Here is a 17,619-nt window from a genome sequence, read left to right as displayed (position 1 = left end):
AATGGAAACTGATGATATGGAGTCATAAGATTACTATAAATTTAAAAATTTGTAGTGTTCATGGACTGATCTAAAATCTGATGACATGTGGGAAGAAGCTGTTCCTAAATCGTCGTGTGATTCCTCAGTCTCCTGTACCTCATATGCCAATGGTAGTAACAAGATGAGGGCACATCCTGATGGTGAAGGTTCTTAGCAATGGATACTCCCTTGAAGCAGCACCTCTTAAAGATGCACTCAGTAGTGGGGAAGAGTTATTCATATAATAGAATTTACAACCCTCTGCAGTCTCTTGCCATCCTGTGAATTGCAGCCTCCATACCAAGCTTGATGCATTCAGTCAGAATGATCTCTGCAGTACATCCATTGAAATTTGTAAGTATTTGGTGACATACCACAGCTCCTCAAACTCCGCACAGTAGAGCTCTAGGTGAGCAGTAGAGTAGTGAGCCAAGCATGCAACCTTGAGGTGTGTTTGTTTCTGGGAATGGGTAATGATGGCACCAAAGTTCAAGTTCAGTTTATTGTCGTTCAATTGTACACATGTATATCGTCAAGTGAAACAATATTCCTCCAGACCAAGGTGCATAGCACAGTACATTTAACTCTCACATGCAACACATAAAATAATATTACCAAAAGTAAATTAACAAATGATAATGTGCATTATGACACAAGTTTTAAAAAATAAACAGTATAATGTTACTGACCTTATGCTGGCATTGTCTGCATAAGTTATTAGTGAAATATTTACAGTATATTTAACTTATCAGTGTATCACTTTCATTAATTCCACTGCAGCGATCATTCTGGAGGCTTGCCTTGCAAATTATAAGCAGGAAGCATGTTCATTTTTTTCCCCATTCTTATCAAGTTAGTTTCCCTCAATTATTCCACAGATAGTCAGTGATATCATTTTGATGAGCTTTGAGGTTGTATTTGTATCCCAGTTCAGAGGGAATTTGGGATAGAAACCATCTTTAAGCCTGTGGTACATGCTTTCAGGTATACTCTACCTGATGAGAGAGAGAGAAGAGAAGACAGGTTGTCCAGAGTGACTCTCTGATTATGCTGGCTGCTTTACTGAGGCAGTAAGAAGTCTGAACAGAATTCATGGAGGGGAGGCTAATTTCCATGTGCCCATAACTTTTTGTAGCTTGTTGTAGTCATGTGCAGAGAGGTTACCATATCATGCCATGATGGCATTTTTATTGAATGCTTTCAGTTAAAAGTTGGGGTCAAAATGGACATGCCAAGCTTCTTTAGCCTCTAGAAGAAGTAAAGACATTTCCTTGGCCATGGCAGCTACTTCTGTATTTGCCAGGGAAGCATCTATAACTGGGAGCAGCAGTATTATGAAGGAGGTGTTGAAATATCATGGGACACAAAAGACTGATAAATTCCCCTGGCTCAATGAAATCAAGCCCTGGATACAAATAGGGAGGAAATAACTGGGGCCATGATGGAGACTTTTGCATCTATATTGGCCTAGGTTTGGTGTCAAAATTCTTTTAATGCTGATGTTTTATTAAGAAGGACATCAAGTTAGCCAACTAACTCTATGTCATCAAGTTTTGTTAGTGTTAGAAAAATTAATGGGAGAAAACATGAAGGACTTGTGTACACTTGGAAGGGCAGAGGCAGGGACAGAATTTCTACCTCACTAATTTAACTACATCTTTTGAGGAAGCATTTAAGGAGACTGATGAAAGCCGCACACAAGATATTGTCTGAATTGGCATTAGTAAGGCATTTGACGAGGTCCTTCATTGTTGGTTGGTTGGTTAAGAATTTCAGGTGTTAAGTACCCCGTACTGGGTGTCTGACCAGCAGAGAAAGAAGAATCCGTTGGAGTCTGGTGGTACTATATTCAAAAGTGTTTATTAGTAAAATAAGCAAATCAATACCAATAATGCAAATATATAGATAACACACATTAGCAATAATAAACCTAAAAGTGTAGGAATAATAATAAGCAATAATAAACAAGCTTTATCGATGTCTAGGGGTAAATGAATTGTCATAGAAAAGTATAAAGTTCAGTTCATGTGTACTGAGGTAGATATGGTTGTTGTGTTGTAATCGTTGGGGAGAGAGAGAGAGCGAGATGTAACAGCTACAGTCAGGCAAACCTTCCTTTTCGTTCTTGATCCGTCGTGTCGTCGTGGTCATTCAGTTGTGACCCCTCTGTCCTTCAGATAGACCGTTCTTCTGTGGTGGACTCGTCATTCTGGCATGAGTGGACACACACACAAGTCCCCACCGGCCCTGCTATAACACTGTGAGTTTTACTGACCAACCTCCTGGTTCAGTCTCCGAAGCCCCACACCTTCCCGTGGGTTCCAACACTCAATCAGCATCCACTAATGTGTCTCCTGGTGTGTTTGAAGGGTGTCTCTCCAGACCTGACTTTTATCTCTACTCACGGGGTCTCGGCTATCAATCAATTTTGAATGGCTGTGTCCATCAAACCAGCCCACTCCGGCTGTCCACTGAGGAATGTTAATGAACAGAATGGTATAAAATAAATAACCCTCTCAGAAGTCATAATACGGTGAATCAACAAGTCTCTCTCTCCACTCTTATCTGTAGCAGATGTCCTTGCATGTTTTTTTTTCCATCTCTCTCTCTCTCTCTCGAGCAGCATAGCAACAGTAATGGTTTGTGCTTCTCCCGGGGGGAGGGGAATATGGGCAACTCTGCACCCCATTGTCCATCAGAACTGTTCATCCTCCATAACACAGGCATGTGGAATCCAAGGCAAACTGGCTGATGGGATCCAAATTTGATTGGAGGCCAAGTGTAGTAGTGTGTAGATGATTTTTTTTTATTGGACATCCATAATCAGCAGTGTGCTGCAGGGTACAGTGCTGATATCCTTGATGTGATGATGTATTAACAAGTTAGATGTGTATGAGGATGATATGATTAGTGTGACAGAGCAGGTTAGCAATGCTAATTCTCCTGCTAACCTTGCCCCTTTGCCCAATTAGTCACTCTTTGTTCTGTCCCTGGTCTAGTTTCCCCAGTAGCTCACAGACTTTGCCCACTGGTTCTCCTGTTCTTTGGAGTTCACTGCTTACGTACCCCAACAGTAAAACAATCGCTAGCTTGGCTGATCAAAACAATCCCTTCAGTTAACATGCTCTACTGGTTTATAACTCATAAAAATAAGGATTCTAGCCACAGGCTTTCCCAAGCATTCATTTATTTTTACTCACACTTAGCGGTGTGTAGGTAAGTTTGTAGAATGGCCCCAAAAGACCCAAGGGGCAGTTTGGGGCATTCTAAAATAGCAGCAGGGTTCATGGGCGTAGGTGCACTACACCCTACACAGGCAATGTCACTGGTAGGGAGGCATTATTTTATATTTATCTGAGCATGTGGACATGGATCTATGGGTTTAACTAAGGCATTTGTTGTGGAATAAAACTGTAGAATGTTAGAATCCCTGTTTAAAATGTTCCAATTCTGCATCTGAAATAATAATTATTATGGTCTGGTCATGTGATTTACAACCCCCCCCCCCCCCCCCAAACCAACAGCAGTATTTCCTGGTTCCTCTAGGCCAGACAGAGGCAGATTTAAAACCCTCAGTCTGGCTTTGTCATAGGAATGTTTGCGGTTGGTGCAAAGTTATATTGGAATGTTAAAGATGAAATGTGTCATGGAGAAATCCTCTGTATATTTGTAAATTTTTGTACATACTTGTTTTCATTTGTCTACTTGCAAATTTCTTTTTTCTCACAACTTTAGGGCAGCTTTTTCCTCCTGGCATTAAATAAAACTTCTTTGCACTAATATGCTGTTACAGCTTACCATCTTTTTTTTTTAACTGGTGACTGTCGTCAGGGTCAAAAAAGGCAGAATGCATCAGATGAATTGAGGGACCAGTTTCTGTGCTGTGAAACCCTGATTCCATGACTAGTAAGGGTAAATGAAAGGGAAATGTTTATAATAGCAAATAAGAACATTGCAGAGAAATGAATACTATGTGACTGTCTTCATGGAAGAAGATACAAAACTGCTAAAAAAAAAAATTGGAGAACCAGAGGTCAAGAGAATGAGGGATCAAAGAAAAGTATTAGTGGAGAAGTTGCTGAGTGTGAAAGGTATTAAGCCCAAGGGACCCTATGTTCCACGTACAGAGTTTTGAAAGGATGAGTTCCGGAGGTGGTGAAATTCCTGGTTATCATCTTATAAAATTATTGGGTATTTAAATTGTTCCTGTGGTTGGGAGAGTAACAAGTGTGACTCCACTATTTTAAAAACAAGGAGAGAGAAAACAGGGAAACACTGACCTGTTGGAATGATGTCAGTGATAAGCAGAGTCCTAAAATTTCAAATGAAGGTAACAATAGAGCACATCGAAAAGCGTTTGGGGCTGAGCAGAATTGGCATGCTTCTATGAGAGTGATATCATATTCAAAGGTACATTTAATGTCAGAGAAATGTATAAAATATACATCCTGAATTATTTTTCTTCACAACCATCCACGGAAACAGAGGAATACCCCAAAGAATGAATCACAGTAAAATATTAGAACCCCTAAGCCCCCCCACCACCCATGCATAAGCAGCAGCAAAGCAAAGATCCCCCCTCCCCACCAACAAAAAAAAGTATTGGCGTCTACCACCAAGTACTCAAGCATGCAGCAAAGCATCAATAAAGACACAGACTTGCAGTACCCCAAAGACTACTCATTCACCCAGTAATTCGACATACCATAGGCTTTCTCTCTCCCTAATAAGGGAAAAAGAGATGTCCTCATTTCACAGTGAGAGGGGAGACATGACAAAACAACTTGCTGATTTATGATGTTAAAAGTCCGTTAAGTCGCTTTTACTGAGCTCTGTGCCCAAAGAACTTGGGTTTCTGGGCACACAACCAGCAGCCAGCTTGCTGCTTTTGATCTTCAGTCTCCCATGACGTACCAATTTCCCGCGGAGTCACTGAAATCGAGTCCGCCCGCCTCCAGACCCACGAAATCCTGGAGCCCTGAAGGCGCGCTGGTTTTCGAGGCCGCATCCTTGGTATATCGAATAGTGTTCAGTCATGAGACCGCAAGAGCAAGTCCCATTCCCGCAAAGAACCGAAGTCAGCATGTAACTCCAGGTCAGGGTCTTCAAAGAACCCTAAAAAAAGGAAAAAAAAAAACAATCCATTGGATTCTCACAGGATGTGACTGGTTGAGTTGATAAACAAGAAATCAATGAGCCTTGTATACAGTGCCTATGAAAAGTATTCACCCCACCCCCTTGGAATTTTTCAAGTTTTATTGTTTAAAACATTGAATCACAGCAGATTAAATTTGGCTTTTTGTTACACTGACAAACAGAAAAAAATCTCTTGTGACAAAGTGAAAGTAGGTCTTTACAAAGTGATCTAAATAAATTACAAATATAAAACAAAATAATTGATTGCATCACTATTCACCCCCTTCAAGTCAGTATTTACTGGATGCACCTTTCACAGCAATTACAGCCTTGAGTCTATGTGGATAGGTCTCTATCAGCTTTGCACATCTGGACACTGCGATGTATCCCCATTCCTTACAACCTGCTCAAGCTCTGTCAGATTGCATGGGGATCATGAGTGAACAGCCCTTTTCAAGTGCAGCCACAAATTCTCAATTGGATTGAGGTCTGGACTGTGACTTGACCACTCCAGGACATTAACTTCGTTGTTTTTAAGCCATTCCTATGTAGCTTTGACTTTATGCTTGGGATCATTATCTTACTGTAAAACAGACCTTCTCCCAAATCGCAGTTCTCTTGCAGGCTGCATCAGATTTTCCTCCAGGATTTCTCTGTATTTTGCTGCATTCACTTTACCCTCTACCTTCCAGGCATGCTGCTGTGAAGCATCTCCACAGCATGATGCAGCCTCCACCATGCCTCACAGTATAGATGGTGTGTTTTTGATGTTGTGCAGTGTTTGGCTTATGCCAAACATAGCATTTAGTTTAATGGCTAAAACTTGACTTTGATTTCATCAGAATCAGGTTTATTAACATTGGCACACATCGTAATATTTGTTAACTTAGCAGCAGCAGTTCAATGCAAATCATAATCTAGCAAAAAATAATAAATAAGTACATCAATTACAGTATATGTATATTGAATAGATTAAAATTATGCAAAATACAGAAATATATATTAAAGTGAGGTAGTGTCCAAGGGTTCAATGTCCATTTAGGAATCAGATGGCAGAGGGGAAGAAGCTGTTCCTGAATTGCTGAGTGTGTGCTTTCAGGCTTCTGTACCTCCTACCTGATGGTAACAGTGAGAAAAGGACATGCCCTGGGTGCTGGAGGTCCTTAATAATGGACGCTGCCTTTCTGAGACACCGCCCCCTGAAGATGCCCTGGGTACTTTGTACGCTCGTACCCAAGATGGAGCCAACTGAATTCACAACCCTCTGCAGCTTCTTTTGGTCCTGCCCCCCCCCCCCACCGCATACCAGACAGTGATGCAGCCTGTCAGAATGCTTTCCATGGTACATCTATAGGAGTATTTGAGTGTATTTGTTGACATACCAAATCTCTTCAAACTCCTAATGAAGTACAGTCGCTGTCTTGTCTTCCTTATGACTGCATTGATATGTTGGGACCAGGTGAGGTCCTTAGGTTCTCAAAGATCTTGACACCCAGGAATTTGAAGCTACTCACTGTCTCTACTTCTGATCCCTCTGGGATTGGTATGTGTTCCTTCGTCTTGCCCTTCCTGAAGTCCACAGTCAGCTCTTAAGTCTTACTGACGTTGAGTGCCAGGTGCTGTGGCACCACTCCACTAGTTGGCATATCTCACACCTGTACGCCATCTCGTCACCACCTGAGTGGTTGTCAGCAAATTTATAGATGGTATTTGAGCTATGCCTAGCCACACAGTCATGGGTATATGGAGAGTAGTGCAGACCATAGAACCTTCTTTCAGAGAAAGTTTCTTTCAGAAACTTCAGAGTTTCTCATGTGCATTCTGGCAAATTCTAGCCGAGATTTCACATGAGTTTTTTTTTTCAAAATGATTTTCTCCTTGCCATTCTCCCATAAAGCTGTTACTGATGAAGCACCGGGGCAACAGTTTTCTTCCATCTCAGCCACTGAAGCTTGTATCCCTTCTAGGTTGTCATAAGTCTCTTGTGGCCTCCATCACCAGTCCCCTTCTTGCACAGTCACTCAGATTTTGAGGACAGCTGCTCTAGGTAGATTTACAGCTGTGCCATATTCTTTCCATTCCTGAATGATTGACTTACCTGTACTCCAAAGGATACTCAGTGACTTGGAAATTTTCTGTATCCATCTGACTCCTGACCTGTCCTTTTCAATGACCTCTTTGTGAGTAGCTTGGAGTGTTCTTTTGCCTTCATGGTGTGGTTTTTCCCAGTATACTGACTTGCCGACAATTGAACCTTCCTGATGCAGGTGTATTTTTACTACAAATCACTTGAAACACTTTGATTGCACGTGGATCTCCAAAAATAGATCTCCATTTAACTAATTATGTGACTTCTAAAACCAATTGGTTGCACCAGTGATGATTAGTTGTCATTTTAAAGGGGGGAGGGTGAATGCTTATGCAATCGGTTATTTTGTGTTTTCATTTGTGATTAATTTATATCACTTTGTAGAGATCTGTTTTCACGTTGACACAAAAGAATCTTCTTTTCTTGTCAAAAAGCCAAGTTCACTATGCAATGTTGTAAAACAATATAACATGAAAACTTCCAAGGGGGTGAATGCTTTTTATAGGCACAGTATTTGTAACTTCAAAAGAGTTTGTGAAGGGTCTCACACAGGAGGTTGGTTAATTTGGTTAGAGAACACAGAATTGAATATGTACTGACATGGACTGAGAGCTGGTTATTGGTCTGAAAGAAGAGTGTGAATAGTAGACAGCCTGTGACCAGTGCTAGTAGGACCCAAGATAATTACTATATTTAGTAACAATTTGGCTGAAGGAATAAACTGTTATGCTCCCAAGTTTACTGATGATGCTAAACCAGGTGAGGGTGTGAAAATGTAATAAATATTCAGGGTTATAAAAATGTTGTATTAGTGGGTGAGAACATCACAAATGCAATATAATGTGGAAAGAGGTTATCTGGTTCATTGCACAGAATAGAAAAGCAGAATAATTTTTAAATGATGATTGGGTAGCATTGAAGTTCGAGGTGACCTGGATGAGCTTGTGCACGAGTCACTGAAGGCCACCATGTAGGATGGCAACTACTATGTTATCTTTTATTACAATTGAACTTGAATACAGGAATAAGGAAAATTACTGCAATTATGCTATAACTCTGAGGCTGAATGAGACTGCACATGGATTTTAGTCTGCAATTTCAAACTCCTTGCCTAATGTGTGCCTTCCTGAGAGGGAATGCAGCAAAAATTCATTACACTGACTCCAGGGGTCGCAGGTTAACTAAATGATGATAAATTGAGTAGACTGGGATTGATTTGAAGATTAAGAAATCTCACTGACACTCATCAAATTCTTTCAGAACTTGGCAGGCTAGATGAGGGAGGATGTTTCTTATGGCTGTTGAGAAAGGAGCTCAGGACTGATGTTTCAGAATAAAGTGTTCAGGTTTAAATGACTGTTCTTCACTAAATAGATGATGAGTCTTTGGAATTCTCTACCCTAGAGGATTGTGAAGGCTCAATAACTGGGTTTATTCCAAATAGGACGATAGTTTTTTGGGCATTGAGGGATGGAAACCTCCAGTAAAATGGTGGTGCTCACACACAGTGGCTTCTACAGGGATAACCAAAGGTGTTATGGTCCTTTTTAAAAGTTATTTTTTGCAATCACAAGATCCTGCTGGACATTAAAAACTTAAAATTTTGCGAGTTGCTCATTGGCGGAGAAACTGAAGGAACTGGACTCGGTGTGGATCGTGCTGCTGCCTGCATCAAAGAGGCATTGGAGGAGTCAGTGCATGAAGGCGATGTGCCGTCTAACAGCAAGTGATCATCTTGGTCTCTTGTGATCAAAAGACCCTGCTGGGCATAGCTAATGTGGAATGTTGCAAGTCCGACTCAGCAGACTGCAGGAGAGCTGTGTGCCCTAGGTGATAGTGACAACTATGCTTCAAGCCTCAGTGTTGCCTGTTCACAGCCATCGAGGGAAGAGGCATCGGTGTGCTCCACCAAGTGCCAGAGGCAGTGAGGCATGATGTCCAAGCTGGAGTTGGTGCTGCCCACCCCCCACCCCTTCCGGTGTTCATTCGGCAGAAGACAAGCCATATTGTGTTCAACTGCCTCCTGCTGCAACATCCATGAACTCAGGGACTTGCACTATATTTTTGCTTGTATGACTGAATTTTACTGCTGTCTTATGTGCTATATGTGCCTTTTGCTGTTGATGACTATCAGTGCTGTGTTTTGCACCTTGGCCCCAGTTACGCTGTCTAGTTTAGCTGCATTCATGTATGGTTGAGTGAGAGCCAAGCTTGAGCTTGAAGAGAGGTGGTGCAAGAAAATGGAGATCAGAGAGAAGATCATTGAAGGGATAAGTGAGAGAGTGGGATCTAAGCCAATAAAAAGAAGCATGGTGAAACTGGAAAGGCCATTTTGGCATGGGCCAGGGTTAAGGTGGGAGGCTTTGGCAGAACAGGTTTCAGTGAGAATAGACGGAGGCTAAAGGTGCTTCTGAGTCATTTGGAATAACTTAGTTAGAGCCGAAGGTATAACAAGCCACAGTGAATTCGAAACTGAAAGGTTTCAGAAAGAAATCACAGGTAAGTGCAGGTAAGTTTTTTGTTGTCTGTAAATCCTTGGTCCTTAATTCAATGTAGGCAGGGTAGTAGAGAGGTTGATGGAATGCTCCTTCTGTTAATAGGTGGGATTTCAGGGTACCTAACAACCTCCCTGATGACTGCATCTGTGGGAAGTGCTCTCAATTTCAGCTCCTGATTGACAAAAACCTCACAGATGAAGCTTTTACTGAGGTGGTCACACCAAGAGTGCAGGCTTCAGATACGAGATGGGTGAAAACTTGGAGTAGAGTAAATAGTGCAGTGCTCCCTGTGCCCATTTCTCCTCAGCTACAAGTGCACCCGGGGGGCGAGACAACAGCAGCAGTTGGACTTGTGGCACTGTGGCCAGGCTTTAGGAAAGAAGCTCAAGAGCCAATGTAATCCAAGGTAATAATCTTTGGATTACTCTCGATGCTACGTGCTAGTCAGGGCAGAAATAGGATGATAGAGATGAGTGAGTGGCTGAGTAATTGGTGCAGGTGGTAGGGTTTCAGCAGGGAAGGGTAAAGTTAAGCAGAATGATAGTGGTAGGAAGCTCAATAGGGGAATGGACAAGAGATTCTATGGCTGCAGAAGAGAATTCAGGATGATCTGTTGCCTTTTTGAGGCATCACCAGTGGAAAGGATGAGTGGTGTCAACATCTCTGAAGGTCTATCCTGGGCCCAACATGTTGATGCAATTACAATGAAGGCATGATAGTCATTAGGAGTATGAGGGGACTTGGTATGTCTTCAAAGGCTCTCGCAAATTTCTGTAAATGTACTTTGGAGAGGTTGTATCACCAGCTGGTCTGAAGAGGTCCCTGCACAGGATGGGAAAGAGCTCCAGAAAGTTGTGAGCTCAGCCAGCTGAGTCATGAGCACTAACCTCCATTGCAGACATCTGCAAAAACATGGCATCCATCATTAAAGCCCCTTCCACTTTACCTAAGATATACCTTCTTATTGCCACAACCAAAGAGGAGGTACAGGACCCTGAAGACACACATTCAACAGTTTCTTCCCCTCCAGCATCATATTTCTGCATGGATAAGGAACCTATGTACACTACCTCACTATTTTGTTCATTCTGCACTGCTCATTTAATTGAATATTTTAATGTATATTCTTACTGTGGCACAGTTCTTTTACTATTATGTTTTGCAATGTACTGCTGCCACAAAACAGAACAATTCATGACGTACAATATGTCAGTGATACTGAATCTGATTCTTATTTTGATTCAGGATGTCTTAGAGTAGCCAAGGAATATTCTCAAGGGAGAGGGTGAGCAGCTAGAGGTCATGGGGTTCATTGACACTAACGACAAAGATAGAAAGGGGGAAAGAGATCCTGTGGAGTGAGTACGGGGAGTTAGGAAAGAGTCTGAATTGCTAAGGTAATCCAAGGTAATGATCTTTGGATTCCTTTCAGTGCCACATGCTAGTCAGGGCAGAAATAGGATGATGGTACAGATGAATGAATGGCTGAGAAATTGGTGCAGGGGGTAGAGTTTCAGCCTCTTGGATCATTGGAACCTTTTCTGGGGCAGAAGTAACCTGTACAAGAGAGAGGTATTGCTCCTAAACTGGAGGGGGAACTAAGATCCTGGCAGGGAAGTTCGCTAGTGCTACTAGGGAAGTTTTAAACTAGTTTGGCAGGGGGATGCAAACCAGATCTCTAGGTCAGAAAGTGGAGGAATGAAGAGGAAGATAGATGTCAGGGGCAGTAAAACCAGGCAGGAGCGAAGTAATAGGAATCATGGAATAGATGGTTTGAAGTGTATGAATTTTAATGCTAAGGGTATTATGGGTAAAGGTGATGAACTTAGAGCATAGAGCTATGAAGTTGTGGCCTTATAGAAACTTGTTTGAGAGAGGGACAGGAATGGCTGCTTTGATGTCCCAGGGTTTTTTTGATGTATCAGAAAAGATAGAGAGGGAGGTAAAAGAGATGGGAGAGTTGCACTACTAATCACGAACAAAATCACACAGCTGCAGTCATAGGGGACATAATGGATGTCTTGTCCACTGAGTCTATATGGTTAGAATGCAAAAACAGTGCAATCACTCTGATGGGATTGTATGACAGACTCCCCCAGTGGCCACCAGGAGACTGAGGAACACATGCAAGCAGATAAAGGAAAAGTGAAATATCAATAGGGTTGTTGTCACGGGAAACTTCAACTTTCTTAAATTGAGACCTTCTTAGCGCAAGTGCTTTAGAGTTCTGGTCCCACTATTAAAGGAAGGATGTCGAGGCCTTGCAAAGAGTGCAGAAGAGGTTTACCAGGATGCTGCCTGCTTTAGATGACAAGAAAGATGGGCAAACGTGGGTTGTTTTCTCTAGAGCAATGGAGCCTGACAGGAGAACTGAAAGTTTTATAAGATTATGAGAGGCAGAGATAGAGTAAACAGACAGTATCTCTCCAAAGTATAGGGTTGGAATGTCTAATACCAGAAGGCATGCACTTAAGGTGAGATGAGTAATTTCAAAGGAGATGTGAGGGGCAAGTTTTTTTTTTTTAACACAGAATGATGGGTGCTTGGAATATACTGTCCAGGCTGATAATGGAGGCAAATACATTAGATATGTAGAGACTTTTAAGAGATGTTGTTAGACCATAAGGTATAGGAGCAAAAGTAGGCCAGTCAGCCAATTGAGCATGGCTGATCCAATTCTTCCAGTCATTCTCACTCCCCTGCCTTCTCCTCATACCCTTTGATGCCCTGGCTAATCAAGAACCTATCTATCTCGGCATTAAATGCACCCAATGACTTGGCCTCCACAACTGCTCGTGGCAACAAATTCCACAGATTTACCACCCTCTGACTAAAGTAATTTCTCTGCATTTCTGTTCTAAATGGACGTCCTTCAATCCTGAAGTTGTGCCCTCTTGTCCTAGACTCCCCTACCATGGGAAATAACTTCACCATATCTAATCTGTTTGGGCTTTTTAACATTAAGAATGTTTCTATGAGATCCCCCCTCTTTCTCCTGAACTTCAGAGAATACTGCTCAAGAACTGCTAGATATTCCATGCAATAATCCTTTCATTCCTGGAATCATTCTCGTGAATCTTCTTTGAACCTTCTTTGAACCAGTAAATCCTTTCTAAAATAAAGAGCCCAAAACTGCACACAATACTCCAAGTGTGGTCTCATGAGCGCCTTATAGAGTCTCAAAATCACATCCCTGCTTTTATATTCTATAGCTCTAGAAATGATAACCAACATTGCATTCACCTTCTTCACCACCAACTCAACCTGAAGGTTAACCTTCAGGGTACCCAGCAGAAGGACTCCCAAGTCCCTTTGTATCTCTGCATTTTAAATTTTCCCTCCATCTAAGTAATAGTCTGTCTAGCTATTTCTTGCACCAAAGTGCATGACCATACACTTTCCAACATTGTATTTCATTTGCCACTTCTTTGCCCATTCCCTAAACTATCTAAGTCTTTCTGCAGGCTCCCTTCTTTCCTCAACAGTACCCGCTCCTCCACCTATCTTTGTATCATCTGCAAATTTAGCCACACATCCATTAATTCCATAGTCCAAATCATTGACATACATCGTAAAAAGCAGCTGTCCCAACACTGACCCCTGTGGAACTCCACTGGTAACCGGCAGCCAGCCAGAATAGGATCCCTTTTTCCCACTCTCTGCTTTCTGCCGATCAGCCAATGCTCCACCTGTGCTAATAACTTCCCTGTAATTCCATTGGCTCTTATCTTGCTAATCAGCCTCTTGTCAAAGGCCTTCTGGAAGTCCAAGTACACCACATCCACTGCATCTCCTTTGTTTATTCTGCTTCTAATTCCTTCAAAGAATTGCAGTAGGTTGGTCAGGCAGGATTTTCCTTTCAGGAAACCAGCTGGCTTTGGCCTATTTTGTCATGTGCCTCCAGGTATTCTGTAATCTCATCCCTAACTATTGATTCCAACAACTTTCCAACCACTGATGTCAGGCAAACAGGTCTTTTGTTTCCTTTTTGCAGCCTTCCACCTTTCTTAAATACTGGAGTAACATTTGCAATTTTCCAGTCATCCAGTACAATACCAGAATCTATTTTTCTTGAAAGATCATTGTTAATGCCTCTGCAATCTCTCCAGCTACTTCTTTCAGAACCTGAGGATGCATTCCATTAGGTCCAGGAGTTTTATCCACCCTCAGACCGTTAAGCTTCCTGTGCACCTTCTCAGTCGTAATTTTCACTGCACAGACTTCACTTTCCTGACACCCTTGAATGTCTGGTATACTGCAGATGTCTTCCACTGTAAAGACTGATGCAAAATATGCATTCAATTCCTCTGCCATCTCTGTCTCTCATTATAATACCTCCAGTGTAATTTTCTATTGCTCTTATTTCTACCCTCAACTCTATTTTACCCTTTATATAGTTAGAAAAGCTTTTAGTATCTTTGTTATTAGTCGCCAGCTTCCTTTCATGATCCACCTTTTCCTTCCTAATGACCTTCTTAGTTTCTTTCTGCAAGTTTTTAAAAGCTTCCCAATCCTCTCTCTTACCACTAGCTTTGGCTTCATTGTATGCCCTCTCTTTTGCTTTTACTTAGGGTCTGACTTCACTTGTCAGCCATGGTACTGTCCTTCCATTCAAAAATTGCTTCTTATTTGGAATTATCTGCCTTACACTTCCCTCATTTTTTGCAGAAACTCCAGCCATTGCTGCTCCTCTGTCCTTCCTGCAAACATCCCTTTCCAGTCAACCTTGGCCAGTTTCCCTCTCATGCCATTATAATTTCTTTTATTCCACTGAAGTACTGACACATTAGAATTTAGTTTCTCCTTCTCAAGTTTCAAAGTGAACTCGATCATATTGTGATCACTTTCTCTTAGGGTTCCTTAACCTTAAGCTCTTTTGTCACCTCCGGATCATTGCTCAACGCCCAATCCAGCACAGCCAATCCCCCAGTGGGCTCAGCAACAAGCTGTCCTGAAAAGCCATCCCTTGGACATTCTACAAATTCTCTCTCGAGGTCCAGTACTGGCCTGGCTTTCCCAATCCACTTTCATGTTACAATCCCCAACGATTATCATGACATTGCCTTTCTGACACACCTTTTCTATCTTGTACTGTAATTTGTAATCCATATTGTGCTGCTGTTTGCAGGCCTAAATTTAGATAGGTATGCAAATATAAGGAAGATGGAAGAATATGGACATTTGTAGGCAGAGGGGATTAATTTAGTTAGCAATTTGATTGTTAATTTAATTCATCTGGCACTATATTGTGGGTTAAAAGGCATGTTTCTTGGCTGTATGGTTCTATGTTCTATCAGCCTAAATACCTTGACAAATTGTGGAGTAGGTTTCATTCTTAAGATTTGGGAAACTCTATTGGAGTGCATTATATTTGGAGCCAGAAGTAGAGGGAATAAGTTATGTATAATTCATATTTTGTCAGTTTGGAGTATTTTCTCACCAGGCGACCAAACCAGACTTCACAATAGTCTAGTGTGAATCAAGAATGACCAGGATGATCTACTTTTCACAACTGTTTTATTCAATTTTATTTCGTAGTTGAAGAAATTTTGTTTCAGAAAACCTAACTTGTCAATTTTTCTTGCAAAATCTATAGATTACTGCATCTTTCGATCAGTATCATATATTGGATTACAAAATAAAGCCTCAGCAAAACTAATTGATAAGTTTCACATTTGGACCAGATTAGAAAATGTAACTAAAACTTTGCTCCAGAGATAATGACTTTGAAATTCTCACAACAGAGTCGTGCTTTTTCTTTTTTGTTCCCAGTTTATGACTTTTTTTGTCCCTTTCTTTTCAATATGTATATTCTGCAGCATTTCATTTCTAACAATAGATTACTGCATTTGATTTTTTTGCTATTTTTACATTCATTTAGTTTCACAAACTACAGATGTCAATTGAAGGAAGCTTGCCCACGTATAGATCTTGGCAAGAGAAGGTATGTAAAACCTTGTGGTTTTCTTACTTGGGTTGGTTGCTACATGCTGTGTACATCAAAATGAGCCTCATGTTGAGATTCCAATTGACATTTCCTTTCCACTTCAACTAAGCACAGAAAGAGATGATTTCAAGTTGCTCCTTACATGCAAGGAATTTAGCAAAGGAGGCCATTCAGCCCCTCACTAACCTTTCAGTACAATAACCAGCCCAAAGCTAACCCTCTTAGCTTTGGGTTGGCTATTGTCCTGAAAGGTAATTCTCTTTATGTATTCCTATAATATTTCCTTACTTCAAATATTTTTGCACATCTCCTTTAAAAATACAGGTGTCTTTGTGTTATTCACTCACTGTCAAATCATTTATGGACGTCTGCACAGAAGTTTGGCCTTCCCAGTTAAAGTATATATTGTAAACACCAAAATGCTGAGTGAAATTTCCAAGGGAACTCTCATTTAAATACAACATGACTGATTAATTATGGTCAATCATTTGTTGCTGTAACATAAGAGCTTCAAACAGCGCACTCAGTAATCCTTGTGTTACCATTTAATTCACAGTTGAAGGCTGTGACTGTCCCAGTAATGGTCTGTTGAACGAATGATTCCAATTTAGGGTGAAGCATAGCTAGAAATGTCACACCCAGAAGACAAGCTGGACACAAAGCCCTTCAGTATGAATCGAGCCCAATATATATGTTATTGATATTTTACCTGATGGCATATTTCTCAGAATATTGAAAGAAGCAAGTGAGGAGATTGCTGAGGCTTTGAAAATTATCAGTTACAAATATGGCTGGAAAAGTGCAGATGGAGTTTAATTTATGGTGGTGTCCAGTGATGCACTTTGGAAGGCCACTGAAAGGAAAATATAGACAGTTAATAGCATTAAGGTACAGAAGGATCTTGAAGTTCAGTTCCATAGCCACCTGAAAGTGAGTACACGACTGAATAAAGTGGTGAACAATGAGCGCAGCTTGCTTGCCCTCACTGAAAGAGGTGTTGAGTATTAGAGTTAGGATGTCATGCAGTAGTTATATACCACTTCAGCCAGATCACACTTGCGTGCAGTTCTATGCATCCCATGAATAAAGGATGTGAAGACTGGAAAGGGTGCAGAGGATATCTACAAGGATGCTGGCTGGATTAAAGGATACAGGCTATAAGAAAAGGTTGCTCAAACTTGGTTTGATCTCCCTTCCCTGTCAGGGACTGAGGAAAGATCTGCCAGGATTTTAAAATTTTGAGAGACACAGATGGGTTAAACAGTCAGAATCTTTTCCCTAAGGTAGAACTGTCTAACAGAAGAGGGCATGCTTTAAAGGTTGTGTGGAGTGTGGTTAGTTTAAAGGTATTCTTTACAGTTGATTTTTTTTAATGCAGACTGCTAGGTGTCTGGACTGGATTACCAGGGGTTGTAGTGGAAGTAGGCAGTTTGGTTGAGTTGAAGAAGTATTTTGATGAAGACAAATATGGAATGAAAAGAAGATAACACAAGAAGAGGACATTTAGTGCAAATGGACATCAAGATCAGCACAACACTATGAATCACTGCTATGCAGTGTTATGTTATTCTATTTATGTTCTACTGAAAGTTATCTTGGAGAAAGATACAGGATTAGTGATGGAGCAGTGAAATGCAAAATGGATGAACCATTTTCCATGGTATCAAAGAAAAATAGAAAATTGGTGGACAAAGCCTCTATCATTTTGGCATGATAGGTTTTCCATAGTCTTGCATGAAAAAAAGTTGGAGAGGGTGTTAGGTATTGAAGAAACTAGTTGAAAAGAATATCCTTTGGTCTTTGCTGACCTACTGATTATTTACTTTATGAGCCTTAATCAATTCTTTTAAAAAACAGAAAGGTCATTAATGCGTGAAAGGATAACATGAGATCTTTAAATTTTCACTAATATCTAGAAGTGGATACTG

The 17,619-nt window shown here is 41.0% G+C and overlaps 1 protein-coding gene across 4 annotated transcripts in view; it reads left to right on the top strand.

Annotated features, from left to right (window-relative positions):
• Positions 1–17,619, top strand: part of ccdc17 (coiled-coil domain containing 17) — a 116,026-nt gene that overhangs the window by 6,668 nt on the left and 91,739 nt on the right. For all 4 annotated transcript variants that reach the window (XM_059984181.1, XM_059984183.1, XM_059984182.1 and 1 more), the window contains one exon: positions 15,626–15,688. In XM_059984181.1, the coding sequence (XP_059840164.1) occupies positions 15,626–15,688 (63 nt within the window). The remainder of the gene's footprint in view (positions 1–15,625; positions 15,689–17,619) is intronic.

Source organism: Hypanus sabinus, chromosome 11 (assembly GCF_030144855.1).
Source record: "Hypanus sabinus isolate sHypSab1 chromosome 11, sHypSab1.hap1, whole genome shotgun sequence".
NCBI classification, from domain to species: Eukaryota; Metazoa; Chordata; class Chondrichthyes; order Myliobatiformes; family Dasyatidae; genus Hypanus; species Hypanus sabinus.
The sequence above is the reverse complement of the archived record's forward strand: the minus strand, read 5'-3'. Positions and strand labels throughout refer to the sequence as shown.